This window comes from Pundamilia nyererei, unplaced genomic scaffold, assembly GCF_000239375.1.
Source record: "Pundamilia nyererei isolate P.nyererei 1_Seehausen unplaced genomic scaffold, PunNye1.0 scaffold00160, whole genome shotgun sequence".
In the NCBI taxonomy this organism is placed as follows: domain Eukaryota; kingdom Metazoa; phylum Chordata; class Actinopteri; order Cichliformes; family Cichlidae; genus Pundamilia; species Pundamilia nyererei.
The window spans coordinates 1,187,296-1,201,020 of record NW_005187561.1 but is presented as its reverse complement, the minus strand read 5'-3'; the positions used below and the strand labels follow the sequence as shown (position 1 = coordinate 1,201,020).

General features: G+C 41.2%; 1 protein-coding gene across 1 annotated transcript in view; it reads right to left on the bottom strand.

Moving 5' to 3' along the window:
- The window catches only part of LOC102202614 (phosphodiesterase 1A, calmodulin-dependent), a 54,731-nt gene that overhangs the window by 8,222 nt on the left and 32,784 nt on the right, over nt 1-13,725 (bottom strand). The window contains exons 3-11 of the mRNA XM_013913934.1: nt 11,574-11,687; nt 11,301-11,483; nt 5,290-5,356; nt 3,806-3,922; nt 3,566-3,706; nt 3,133-3,233; nt 2,519-2,644; nt 1,744-1,845; nt 28-142 (exon numbers count right to left, since the gene is read on the bottom strand). Of these exons, the coding sequence (XP_013769388.1) occupies nt 28-142; nt 1,744-1,845; nt 2,519-2,644; nt 3,133-3,233; nt 3,566-3,706; nt 3,806-3,922; nt 5,290-5,356; nt 11,301-11,483; nt 11,574-11,687 (1,066 nt within the window). The remainder of the gene's footprint in view (nt 1-27; nt 143-1,743; nt 1,846-2,518; nt 2,645-3,132; nt 3,234-3,565; nt 3,707-3,805; nt 3,923-5,289; nt 5,357-11,300; nt 11,484-11,573; nt 11,688-13,725) is intronic.

Genomic DNA, 13,725 nt, shown 5'->3' with positions numbered 1-13,725 from the left:
TGGTACTATTCCTGTGATAGCTCCTACAGGAACGCACAGGGCAATCTGGTCCAGCAGCCTGCAGGAGCTTATGTTGGGCCTTTTCACCACACTCCCACAGATGATCTGGTCGTCTCTGTCAGATAGACTAGCCTTGCACAGTCTGCCGGAAAATCTTTTATGAAACTGCAGAGGAATCTAATTTTACATGTTTGAGTGGGAAAAGTCATTTTTGTGTGAAGAATGAAAAGTATTTGTAGTTCAGAGTATCAGCGGGTTTAGAAATGGTAAATATTAGATTTTTAAGATGAAATTGAAGAAGTCTATTTACGTAAGAAAGACAGAAAGACATGTTTTCACTTAGAGAATTTTATTTACCTAAAAGGTTCTTAGAAGTCTTACAAAGTTCAGGGTTAAATTAGCCACAGGCTCGATATAAAACAATGTGGTGACCTGAGACAATGGAAAGCGAACGACAACTTCAAGAGACAACGGCCGAAACAACCATCAGTGTACAAGAAGTGGGCCTACTGGAGAAAAACCTTTTCTACACCTCTATAGTGAGCCACTAAAGTGACTACCAGTGAGAGTGAAAAATATTGTTGACTGACATACATCAGCCGGAGCATCTGCAGGCGACCAGCTGTCAGCTTCAAAGCAATGTGCAACAAGCCTTACTTAATCTTTCTAATCTCCAGCTCAGGGCATAAATCTGGTCACAAAAGGAAATCTGAGAAAAAGATGAGTTCTCCTATTCACTTTATCAGTCTACAGTCTCAGCTTGATAGTTTAGCAACATATTGAATACAACATGATGTTCATTTTGTAAATTATCAACTTCATCAGAGGGGAAAGGGGGATGAAGGAGAGTATGCCTTACTTCCCAGTGTGACTTCCCAGTGATTGACTGGTAATAGCTACTACACCATGTGTGCCCAGTATGTCTTGGTTACTATGCTCAGCTGGAGGTTTTAAGACAGGACCTCACTAACAAATGGGTGACATGATGGTGGCACCTGTTTGCTAACACAGGAACTAATTTCATGCCATCGACACAGCACCATCTTAAACATAATTAGCTGCTACATCTGTTGCAGTGTTAGCTTTCACAGCTGTAAGCCGACCGTTATCGTGCGCTTTCCTCCACCAAACCTAAGCCAACAAATAAGTGATATTTTTCACGGCACGATTTTATAACTAAAGGCTTTCAGGTTTATCGTTTCTTCCAATGACAGACTGCAGACATTCTAAAGTGATATGAGCCAACATTATCTGGAGTCACCAATATGTTGTACAAACTAACCAAAAACATTATCTATAATATCTTATCTGCTAGCAGGACCCTCTCCTGAATCAATTTTATTGGCAATCAAGGCCTTAATTTTGCATGTGGTAGAAATTCAGGATCTGCAAATATCCTGTTTAATAATACAATAAATTGACTTTTTCCAGTTTGCCAGTTACACAACATTTGTGGCCACAGCAGGACATGACGTTATTTTCATGTGGTGGAAATAAACTGATAGAATGAATCCGTTTCTTTTTACTTTTCCATCTGAACTGGAAAAGTTTGGTCACAATGATACATTTATGCAAAATAATATATTTATTTATTAAATAAAGTTGTGGAAAATATGAAAAGTACACAAAGGCATGGATACATTATGTTTTGTTAACAAAACATAATGTTTCATTGGCTATCACTGATCTAATGATAGCCAGTTACAAAGGTCAAAGGTCACTAATAATGGCTAGAGTTCTGACCTGTGTGTCTGTGTTAGGGCATTCCTCATGGTCTTGATCTGCTGGAAATGACAGGACATGTCTGTTGACATCACCATCTCTATCACCAGAGACCTCAGCTCCCTATGAAAATTAAATAAACAAACACATCCAGTAATCACCCATCAGTTCTCATCAAAGAGCCCACACCTCTGAAAGTTTGTCAACTTGACATTGTCGAGACGCTGTGGGAACTCAACTTCTTTTGGGTTCAAAAAACAAGTCAAGTAAATAATTAAAGTTTAGGATTAGGCATTGATTTTTGGTTAGGGTTGGGTACACGGCTAGGGAAAGCATTATGTCAATGAAATGTCCCCACAAGGATATGAGTACACACAGTGTGTGCGTGTGTGTGCGTGTGTGTGCGTGTGTGTGTGTTCACATATATCATGCCAGGTTGGGGCACTAACCAGACTTCACACTAACACATGAGGACTGTGTCATCATGTGATGAAAACTCTGTTTCTGAAAACAATACTAGCTGTATAGAAAACACTTTAACCAAGGAAACATATTTAAAATATTTTCAGTCACCTGATTTTTACAGAATCTGCTGGGAATTCTGTAAATGTCATCAGAACAGTAAGTATTTTAAAATAGCCCTTTCTTTGTCTCTTAGAGAATGAGTTCTGTACATCAACACAAAGGACACAAGGTGGAGTTTTGTATGTAGTTGTGATGTCAAAGCTCAGGGTAAGGGCATTTAGGTGCATTGAGATGGAAGCACAAACATCAAGAATTGGCAGTAAGGGCAAACCTCCAGTCATCTTTGTTCAGGTTGACCAGGATATTCATGTCTTCTTCGGCCATCAGCCTGTAGGCAGCGCTGACATGATAGTTCTCCAGCACTGACCTGTCATTGTACAGAATGGCCACTTCCGACCTGACAGACAGACACAACATCCAATCAGATATCTTCTGCAGTTTGTATACAGAAGCCGCAACATCAGCAGGTTTCCTGTTGTTCCCCTACTTAAGATTCACCACACTTGCTGAAATTTTTGAAAAAAAAGAAGGGTGGGGGGACTCCAGATGAATCCCACTGTGTTATTCCTAGCGCCTCCTTAAACCTGTCACCATGCTTTTGAATCAAGCATCTGGAACTCTGTTGGATGAATTCACAACTCACCCAGTGAACTGGCAGATTCCCATTGTTTTATTATGTAAGATAGATGTTTTTCATGAGTCTTTAAACACAGGCCTAATTCATTTGTTATGTACTACGTGACAAACTTTATATTGTTAACTTTATATTGTGTTTAGTGTTAAATGTCAAATATCAATTATCTTAAGTTAATTATCTTGAGAAAAACTGTCCCTGTCAAATCAGATCCCCTGATAACCTACATGAAGTGTTACCATCTACATTACCTGGTGTGGATGTGGAAGTTGTTGGTGGTTCCTGTGTGTTCAAAGTCGTGAATTGCTGCGGCAAAAACCATTGCAAGAATTTCCAACTCGCTCAGCCAGTGCTGCACACACACACACACACACACACACACATCATTAGTTAGCTTCTATAGACAACTGTCTTTGCAAGCCATGTGCAGGCAAGCACAGTTGCACAACAAGATTGTGACAAAATGATATCCACATAGGTGTTTTTGAAAATCTACTTCTGTCTTTGTGTGGGCTAATTTAAGGTTTGGACATCAGCAACGTTTTGGAAAATGAGGACATGCTGCGTGGTCCTAGGAAAGACTGTTTGAGGATTCAGCTTTTAAGAATCTGGTTTATTTTAACAGCAGTGTAAAGGGATGCCAGAGGTTCCCCACAAAAAGATGTGCACGTGTGTGTGTGTTACCATCAGTCCAGTGTGTAGCATCAGGAAGTGGGCAGTCTGAGTGACATCAGCGGCATGAATAAGGTTGTGGTAGGGGTTCCTGTGTTTGCTGTAACCGTTCTCAAGCGCTTCAACAAACTGCACCAGAGCCTGCACAGGAATCTGAACACAAAACTGTAAGTTAGCACAAAGACTAAATGTACTTTCCCCAGTATTAAGTTCGCCCACCACCAGATTTGAACAAAATTAAACTGCGAGTACCCTGAACCTGTTGATGAGGTCATAGCGGGTCAGAAGGTCGTAGACTAGGAACTTGAGGGCGTGCTCTCCTGTGGCCTCGTGGAAGGCAAAGACATCAAAGGACCACTGATCCACCTCCTGAGAAATGCATCAACAAATACCATCTCACATGTAAGGTATGATTACAGCAGGGGGGTGTGACATAAAGCTGGTGAGACCTTAGTGAAATGAAGATTTCTGCCAGTAGAGGGCACTGTCCTGATAATGTTTGCTCAAACAGGAAGGATCTAAAACTCAGATTAATTATCACATTTACTTACACAATTACATTTAAAGCCTCTCATTGGGTCGTGCTTTGCATCATGCAAGAAGCGTGGACTAGAATAATTCAATTTTTTTCTAAGTTTGTAGACAACAGGAAGTGCAGAGGAGGAAACATATATCATTAATGTACTAAACCTACATTGTCCTTCACCACAGTGTCTTGCCTTTCTCCGCTTCCTTCATTTATTGTTTATCTCCTCTTTTCCTTCTCTGCTTCGTTTTTTTGTCTATATTTCATTTTCATGCCTTCCTTCCCAATAACCTCTTACTATCCAAAGCACTTCTGTTTCCTGCTTTCAGTCACTGTTTTTGGTTTTTCCATCCTTCTTTTCTTTATCTTACTTTCTTTTTTCCCTGGTAAGCTATCCAGGCTGTACCTCGCCTTTTGTCCTTTGACAGCTAGGACATAGACTCCAACACCCTCCCCCAATCCTGACTTGGACAAGGGTTTAAAAAGGCTGGTTGGCTAGCTGGCTGGCGGGATTGGATGGATGTTTTATTAGCTCCTTTTATTTCCGCCTTCCCTTTACAGCTTTACCTTTTTCTTGTGCTTACCCTCATACTCTTCCCAAATCCCACTTTTTCTTCTCTTCCAAATGTCCTCTCTTATCTCCTTTCATTGCTATATCTTTACTTCATTCCTTTCCTCCCAACCAGGTCCTCACTTCCTTCTCTGTCTCCTTTATCATTACCCCTCTCAGTCTCTCTCTAGCGTCTCCTTTCCTTTTTGCAATTCGTATTTCTTTCCTACTTCCTGTTCTTCCTCTTGTTTTCCTCTCACTTTCTTCCCCTTTTTGTCTATTTCTTATTTCCCATTCCCAAGTCCTCCCTGACTCATTCACTCATTCATTCCTCTTTTCTTTTCACATTGCCTCCTTTCCATTTCAACGAACTCACTTTTTTACCCTCCTTGTCATTCTCACGTTCCTCTTTTCATCATCCTGGATTGCTTTTCCCTGCATTTCCTCCCTTCTTACACACTTTCTTACCTCTTCCAGTCTTTTTGTCATTCTTTATTTTGTTTCATTTTTTGTTTTTCTCTCCCTTCATTTCCTTTTAAGGCTCTGAACTCAGAACTCTTACTGAAAAGGTTTTATTTTTTTTTCAATTGCTAATCAAACGCAGGTTTAATACAATAAAATGTCACCTGCTGCCAGTGGGAACGCAGCAGTAATTTTTACCTTCAGAGCTGTCAAAGCTGTGGGAGGATAGGTCAGACCAGCCATGTTGGACGTCCGTCTGTACATCCTGTTGTCACACACACAGATAAAAATATCACGCACTAATTTCACACATTGATACAGGCAGTGGCATGCATATAAACACTCCCCGCACAGACCCCCTCCAGCCACCCTCCTCCACAGTTTGTGACCAGGATGGATTGTTTGTTGTCATGGTAACCGTATTCTAAACACACACACAGACACACAATGAGCGCTGCTTCGGTGCAGCAGATATTTTTTGATTTCATGCGTCATTAAGCTGCAGCAGATGAACTGATACCGTTCTATCACTGCGAGTCATTTACAATATAATAATAGTGGACTTCACAGTTTCCCTATATGATCTCCATCCCCAGCTCTCTTGCAGGCTAACATTGTTACACTTCATGTTGGACCCTTTAATCACATCTGCGGTGGAGTCAGCCGGATGTTCTGCCGTTTATTTTGAAGAAAATCTACGACTGTTCTCTGTTCTGTCTGCAGGTGTTCCAGATTTCTGCTGCAGATAAAAATAACTGAAATGACTAAACATCTGAAAGTGTTCATTTGAAACAATCATTTGACAGAATTCTGCGATGCCTCACTGCTTTTCTGCACATGTATAACAAGTTTTAAGGTAAATTAACATATAGAGCACTAGGCTCAGAGGTTAAGAGAAACCTCTGCATGTCAGTGAAGTGGCAGGGAATACATTTATGACGTTACTGTAAAGATAAGATACAGTTACATTGAAAAGTATACTTTTCATGTTGTTTATGGCTCTTCAACATCATATAAAAACAATTCACATATCCAAGAAAACTCTTTTGCAGGTGCTGGACTATGGAAGAAAAATGTCAATAGCAATAAAAGGCTAAAGTCTGCACAGCACTGTTTTCTCAGCAGTCCTTTATCAATAAAGGTCTGTCATGGTAAGCTTGGGTTCCTGTTTTTAGTTCATTTAAGGGCTGAAAAATGAAGTAAATTCAACGTGTCATAAACTGCAGATCTTCTAAATAACCAAAAGTGAGTCAATCTTCATAGGCTCACATGTTTAGCTGTAATTGCAAGCACTCTGAAACCCTGCACTGTAACCTATGGCATAACTTGGCATGCACCTCCCTAGAAATGTAACTAAATATTGTGATTGGCCTGTTCAAATTCCTAATGCGCATTTCCTGCTACTTTTTCACAGAAGTTTGTTAATTTATCAGTGACAGAATAAAAATCATTGACTAAATATTGTCATGATCTGAGTGATGTCTGGTGTTTTTCTGTTTGGGTCCTGTGTTCTCCTGTGTCCACCTATGTGCCCTGATTGCTCACCTCCTTCTCTCATCTTCAATCTAACATCTATGGAAAGAGATGTTAGGGATTATGTAGCCAACTGTTCCATCTCTGCACGCAGTCAGAGTAACTCCCAGCAACCCTCAGGTTTACTCAAACCGCTAGTTACACCTCACAGGCCCAAGTTACTTTGGACTTCATTACCAGGCTACCCATCTCCTCTCCATAATAGGCCGGTTCTCAAAGTTCGCTCATTTTGTTGCTCTTCAGAAATTACCCACTGCTACCAAAACCACCCAACTGCTCATTGATCATGTTTCAGGCTTCATGGCATTCCGCTGAAGATCGTTTTGGACAGGGGTCCTCAGTTCACCTCCCAGGTCTGGAAGATCTTCACTGCAGTGGGAGCCAACGTCAGCCTCAGTTCCAGGTTTCACCTGCGGACCGACGGCCTGACCAAGAGGCTCAATCAAGAGTTGGAATTGGCTCTGTTTTGTTATGACACAAAACTCAGCCATCTGGTCCTCAGAGTTCCCATGAGTAGAGTACAGAACAACTCACTCACCTTATCTGCTACTGTCTCTCACCTTTCAACGTATCCTTAGGTTACCACCTGCCTGTCTGTAGAAGCAGATCTGTTCTTTCCATCTAGCACCACCTGCAGATAGCGCATTTAGGCCCAGAGGCCGTACTCCGAACAGTCGATCAGCACTGCCACTATGCAGATTGCTTCCAAACACCCACTCTCAGATATGAACTAGGACAAAAGGTTTGATTAGCCACTAAAGATATTCATCTTAAGGCCATCTCTCTTGCAAGCTCGCTCCCTGTTTTATTGGATGATATGAGATCGAGATTGTCATCAGCCTTTCAGTGGTTAAACTCAAGCTTCAAGCATCCATGCACATCCATCCCACATTCCACATCTCCCAGGTCATGCCCGTCAACTACAGTCCATTGTGGCTCTTGTTCTCCTGCCAAGCCTCTGATTAAATTTACCCGCAGTGCAATCTCCTAGGTGTAGGCAACTCCAGGCCTCGAGGGCCGGTGTCCTGCAGGTTTTAGATGTGTCCTTGATGCAACACAGCTGATTTAAATGGCTAAATGACCTCCTCAACATGTCTTGAAGTTCTCCTGGTAATGAACTAATCATTTGATTAAGTTAACCCAGGGTGATATCTAAAACCTGCAGGACACCGGCACTCGAGGCCTGAAGTTGCCTACCCCTGCCCTAGACGCTGGCTCATGGTAAAATCCACCAAGTCCTCTTGCAAACTCTTTCCCCAGAAATGCAACTACTCACTGTTCTCAATTGCCTGACCTCCTGCTCACATCATAAACTTGTCTTGTAAAGTATGTGCACACCAATGTGCTGCGCTTTTGTGAAAAATTCATTCTACAGACTTGGAACTACAAGCACACTTGTTGCCAAATAATGATCTGAATGGTCAGATCTGTCAATGCTGGCTGTGTGGCAGGCAGGAGTAGGACCTAAACGCAGGACTCAAACACAAAGGGATAACTAGAAGAGGCAGCTTTTATGTGTTGTATCAAAATACTCAGATACTAAATTCACAAAAACAAAACCTAACGCTGGAAAATGAAAACACAAAACTGGAAGAAAACTCGAGGAAGTGATGGACACGAGGAGCCCAGGAGAACACACAGCAACATGGACAACACAACAACAAGTAGAGGAAGACAGGGGACTTAAATGCACAAAGACTAATGAGGGGCTAGGAAACAGGAGGAAACACGGCTGGTAGTAATCAGGCACAATGAGACAGGGAGAAGGGAAACTGAACTCACTGAACACAGGACGAGAGACTGTCAAAATAATACAGGAAAGACACTGAGACGCAGACTAAGAGACGAGGGCTTGACACTGGGACCAGGGGAGAAACAGAAGCAGAGAACAAGACAGAATGAGGACACAGAGAGGATGAGAGACATGACGGACTGGGGAGAACACAGACAAGACCAAGATGACCACAGCATGAAAGGGAGGAGACTAAATGAACACAAATCTAAGAACTAGAAATAGAAATGACAAAACTAGGAAGATATGTAATATTTGAATGTAATATGTCCAAATGTTACACACTGAAAGTAGAAAAGAAAGAAGAAAACAAAGAAAGAAAGATTCTGGGTTCATCCAAGTCTCACAAGAAGGCAGCAAGAGGGAGAATTTAATGGTTTGATCCAGGATTTGAAGCTGTATCACCACCGCATTCACACATATTTCAGGATGTGAGTGGGGAAGTTTGAACTCTTGTTGGCAGAGTTGGAAACGACTTCTGAGGAGGCAGAGAAATCATTTCAGAGAGCCGACTGGCCAGAGTAGTGTCTAGCTGTGTTTCTGGGGTTAGTATTATTTTACTATTACCATATAATTGTACCTGTGCCTACTTTGAGCGACGAGCACACTTGTTACCACATTCAGTGGTCTGATTGGGTCAGATCTGTTATTTTGGAGCTGAGAAATAGCAAGAATCAAGCTTGGTTTGAAAAAATAAATGCTAAAATACTCTATATTCAGTGAAATGATATGGTGAGTGTGAAAGGTTGCAGTAAGTACAGGTGAGTACAAAAAATATTTTCATGCACAAAATATTTGTGCAAAAGTACAAAAGTCTTTAGAGTCAAACAGCAGGATAAATTGTCATTTGACTGTTTTATCTTCCTTTACCACCTTACTGTTTTTCTTCTCAGATTGCTCTTTCCCTGCCTTTGGTACCTGTCTACTTTTCTACAGCCTTTTTTCAATTTTTCTTTTGTTTTTGTTTTTTTCTCAATTTCTGTTTAAGGTTCTGAGCTGTGAAAAAAATGAGCTCTGACTGAAAAGGTTTTTATTTGTTTTTAACTTCTGATCAAATGTCGGTTTAATACAATAAAATGTCACCTCCTGCCAGCGAGACAGCCGCAATCGTTTCTACCTTCAGGGTCAGAATATTCCAGAAAACTCTCTCCAAGTGCTGGACTACAAAAGAAAAATGTCAATAGCAAGAGAAAGGCAAAGTGTGCACAGTTCTGTGCTCCTACAATTATTAATAATTACCTGTCATGGTAAGCTGTTTTTAGTTCATTTAGCTCTATGGATAGTTTCCGCCTGCACAATATTATGGTCCCCATTAGAGTCACACAGCAGGATAAAATGGGGTATGCTTTACTGTGTGATTGACGAGTTGCTGCAGTATGAGGGTGAGTGTAGAATTCCTCAGTTTCTAAGTCAGACCCAACTTTTATGAAATGTAATCATATGAATCCCTCAACATTGAATCTGGTCCACATGTACCTGCAAGAGCATTCACAAGGTCCAGCTGTGGAACTGGATTTGAGTCACAGTCAGTGCTGGAACTCATCCCCTGGTGTTCAGGACCTATAAACCAAACTAGGAAAGCCACTTCACTTTGGAGCTGGCTTTGTGTGCAAAAAGATGATCAGGTTCTAGCGAGGGGCGAGTGCAATTAGAAGATCAGTATTGTCTATAGTGTGGTTGTATGTTGAAGTCTTAACCCTCTCGAGGCAGGCATTGCTGATTTGCAACAATTAAAAACTAACAACCTGATTACCCCACATACATATTTTATGAGGTTTTTTTTACTCAGAAGTACCACTGCAGGACTGCAGAAAAAGTTTAATTTGAGCCTGAGAGGGTTAAGAGTAAAGTAAGGTCATTTTAAAAAACAAGCAAACACACAAAAACACCCAAAGTGGAGAGTATAGTTATCGGAAGTTCATTTGTGGAGTGTGGCATACTGTTCATCGTAATTATTTTTCTGGAAATCAGGGAGAAGGTAAGGGTGGACTGATGGGTTAACCAAACGTGAAAGCCTGAGTCCCTTGCACTTCACGTTGCTAATGGTGAGTTTTAATGGCAGCATTGACATTCCAGACTCTTTTCACATTGCTAGTCTCTTCCTGAGTAAGTATAAAACTTATAGTTATTTACAATTCAACATTCATTTTTGACTCTGAATTGACTCACTCCTCCCCTGTGACCCTAAATTGGATAAGTGGATGAAAACCGATGAATGAATGGGTGGATTGTGGGTTGTTATGCTTACATAAAACTCAAATATCAATATATCAGTTGAGAAGTTGCAGCAAATTATTAATATTGTAAAGGTTTGTGAATTGTCCTGCAGGACTCAGTTCATGTTCATAATATGTTTTTTGTTTGTTTGTTTTTTGTAACAGTCTTATTATATAAGGAGATAATGGGCGATGTCAAAGTTACTTCATTATTTTCTAGGTCAGAGCACCTGGGAGGACATAAAGGAAGAAAGTGAGTCAGTATATAAATTCGTTCCAAGCTCTTCAGCCATTTTAATCCTTGAATAGGTCTGTTAACAGCTAATGGAGTGTGAAGCAGAGGTACTTAAAGTTTTCTGCAGTTTTATACACACTGAACAATGATTTAAAATGAGATTTACAAAGCTTAACTAATGCCTGCTATGTTTAATGGCCATTAGCAGCAGTTAGAGTGAGAATCTCATTGCTGGTGCAGTTGCGAAGACACTTTCTCTATTCATGAGCATTTATTTTGAATTCACAAAACCTGAATGCAGGCTTTTGGAGAAATTATGGGACTGAAACAATTTGTGAATTTCTTTTCTTCACACTAGCACTCCGTGCAGTATTTCTAGCATGCTTATTAGTGAATACAAGCTTTCTGTTTAGCTGATCAGAGCAACATTTACCTCTCTACAAATATCCCAGCCTGCACTGCATGAACAATGCTCCTGAATCTTGGCTTCTCTTCAGGGCGACGCTTGGCCACACCCATCTTCCTGCTGAAGGTGCACGCCAGCCAGTCACGCACCTCGCTTGGCACCGACTCTGCCTGCAAGTCACTGAGCTCATCTTCAGTGTCCAGCAGGCGCCTGCAGAGAGAAACAGTCACATTTTTGGCAACTGCTGATAAAGCTTTATTTTCTATACAGCCATTCATTCAACAGCCTGCTCAGGCTCACCTGGTCTCGTCAGTGTAAACAGCATCCAGCATGGCAGCTGCAAGCTCCAAGTGCCTCCGGAGTTCCTGCAGGTCCACCATACCACGGTCCATCTGCTCCAAGACCGCCTTCAGCCTGACAGCACAAACAAATATACAGTGCATTATACTAATTGAGCAAACAGTAGAAGAACAAGTAAATGATGCAAAGTTATTCAGAAGTTGGACGCCCAGTGTTAAAGGGCTAGGTAACATTTAAAATCCTGTCAGGACCACTTTATTTGAAAGGAGATTGTTGTCTATATCTGCAGTAACTCATATTTGTCTGTACAGTTCTGTTCTGTATGTCCATGTGCATACACTGAAAGCTAAGAGGTAAAAAGAATGCAACAAAGGCCCCTAACACAGCAGAGCAGGCATCGGTTAGAAAACATATGGCATTAATTAACGGCATGTAACGCTTTAGCTGGAGGGAATCTGGGTTGCGAAGCAGCTTGCAGAGGCAGCAGTATCTGTATGGAAGGTGAAGCATCTTAAATATTAGTGAGTAGAATAAATTGAAGAATGTCAGCCTGGGCATCAGCTGATCTGATGGAACTGCAGGCTGAGCTTTACTGTCCAGCCTGACAGAACTAATGTTATGCTCAATTTTCTGTTAGATGCAGTTTAGTCACAAACACAACAAGCACTTTTAATTCGGTTATATGGCATTGATTTCGAACATTCCGGAATTCCGAACATTCCGGAACTTTGGCGCATTCCGGAATTCCGAACATTCCGGAACTTTGGCGCATTCCGGAATTCCGAACATTCCGGAACCATGGTGCATTCCGGAATTCCGAACATTCCGGAATTCCGAACATTCCGGAACTTATGCGCATTCTGGAATTCCGAACATTCCGGAATTCTGAACATTCCGGAACTTTGGCGCATTCCGGAATTCCGAGCATTCCGGAACTTTGGCGCATGCCGGAATTCTGAACATTCCGAAACCATGGTGCATTCTGGAATTCCGAACATTCCGGAACTTTGGCGCATTCCGGAATTCCGAACATTCTGGAGTTCTGAACATTCCGGAACTATGTAGTTTGTGCTGCAGAACTGTCAAAGTACTCTTGCCTCTTTTCAAGTATTTTTGCTTTTTTGTTTCCCTCAGTGTCAACTTGAGTTATTTTTATCACTGTGGAGCTAAATTTATCAGCTAGGAGGTAGCTTTCGGTATGTCTGTTCTCAGCTGAAATCAGAAATTATGTGTCATCAGGACTCTTTTTTTTTTTTAAATTACCCGATCACTCAGGCCTAGTTCCAAAGTGTCTCAGTGAAATGTGTGGTACTTCTCTTTGTTCAGGGTGCAGATGTCCAGCTGCAATTACCATGTTTCTCTATATGTTTGATTCTGGAATTGTTTCCCCTTCTCCTCCCTGAGTCTGGTTCTACTAGTGATTTCTTATTATCAGGATGTCCTGAAAACTCCCTGAAAAGAACTTAAGTTAATCCAAAATGCTGCAGCAAGAGTACTGACAGGGACTAGAAAGAGAGAGCAGATTTCTTCTATATTGGCTTCTCTTCATAGGCTCCCTATTAAATCCAGAATCAAATTGAAAATCCTGTTCAAGGTCTTAAATAATCAGGCCCCATCTTATCTTAATGACCTTATAGTACCATATCACCCCATTACAGCACTTCACTCTCGCACTGCAGGCCTACTTGTTGTTCCTAGAGTATTTATAAGTAGTATGCAAGGCAGAGCCTCTAGCTTTCAGGCCCCTCTTTTGTGGAAACAGCTTGGGAGTTTGGATTCAGGAGACAGACACTATCTCTACTTTTAAGATTTGGTTTAAAAAAAATGTTGATATGTCCTTTTTGATAAAGTTTATAGTTATTGTTGGACCAGGTGACCCTAAATCCTCCCTTAGTTATGCTACAATAAGTTTAGGCTGCTGAGGGATTCCTGTGAAGCGCTGAGCGTTTCTTCTTCAGAATCAGAATCAGAATACTTTATTAATGTTAGATGACGGCTGTGTGCGGAGAGGGATAGGACCCAAGATGCAGACTCCAGAGACAAATTTAAACCAAAACAGTTTTAATGCTGAACGCAAACATAACATAACTTGGAAAAACTCAAAATAAACTAACACCAGTGGACTGGCAAAACACACAGCAAAATAAACGGT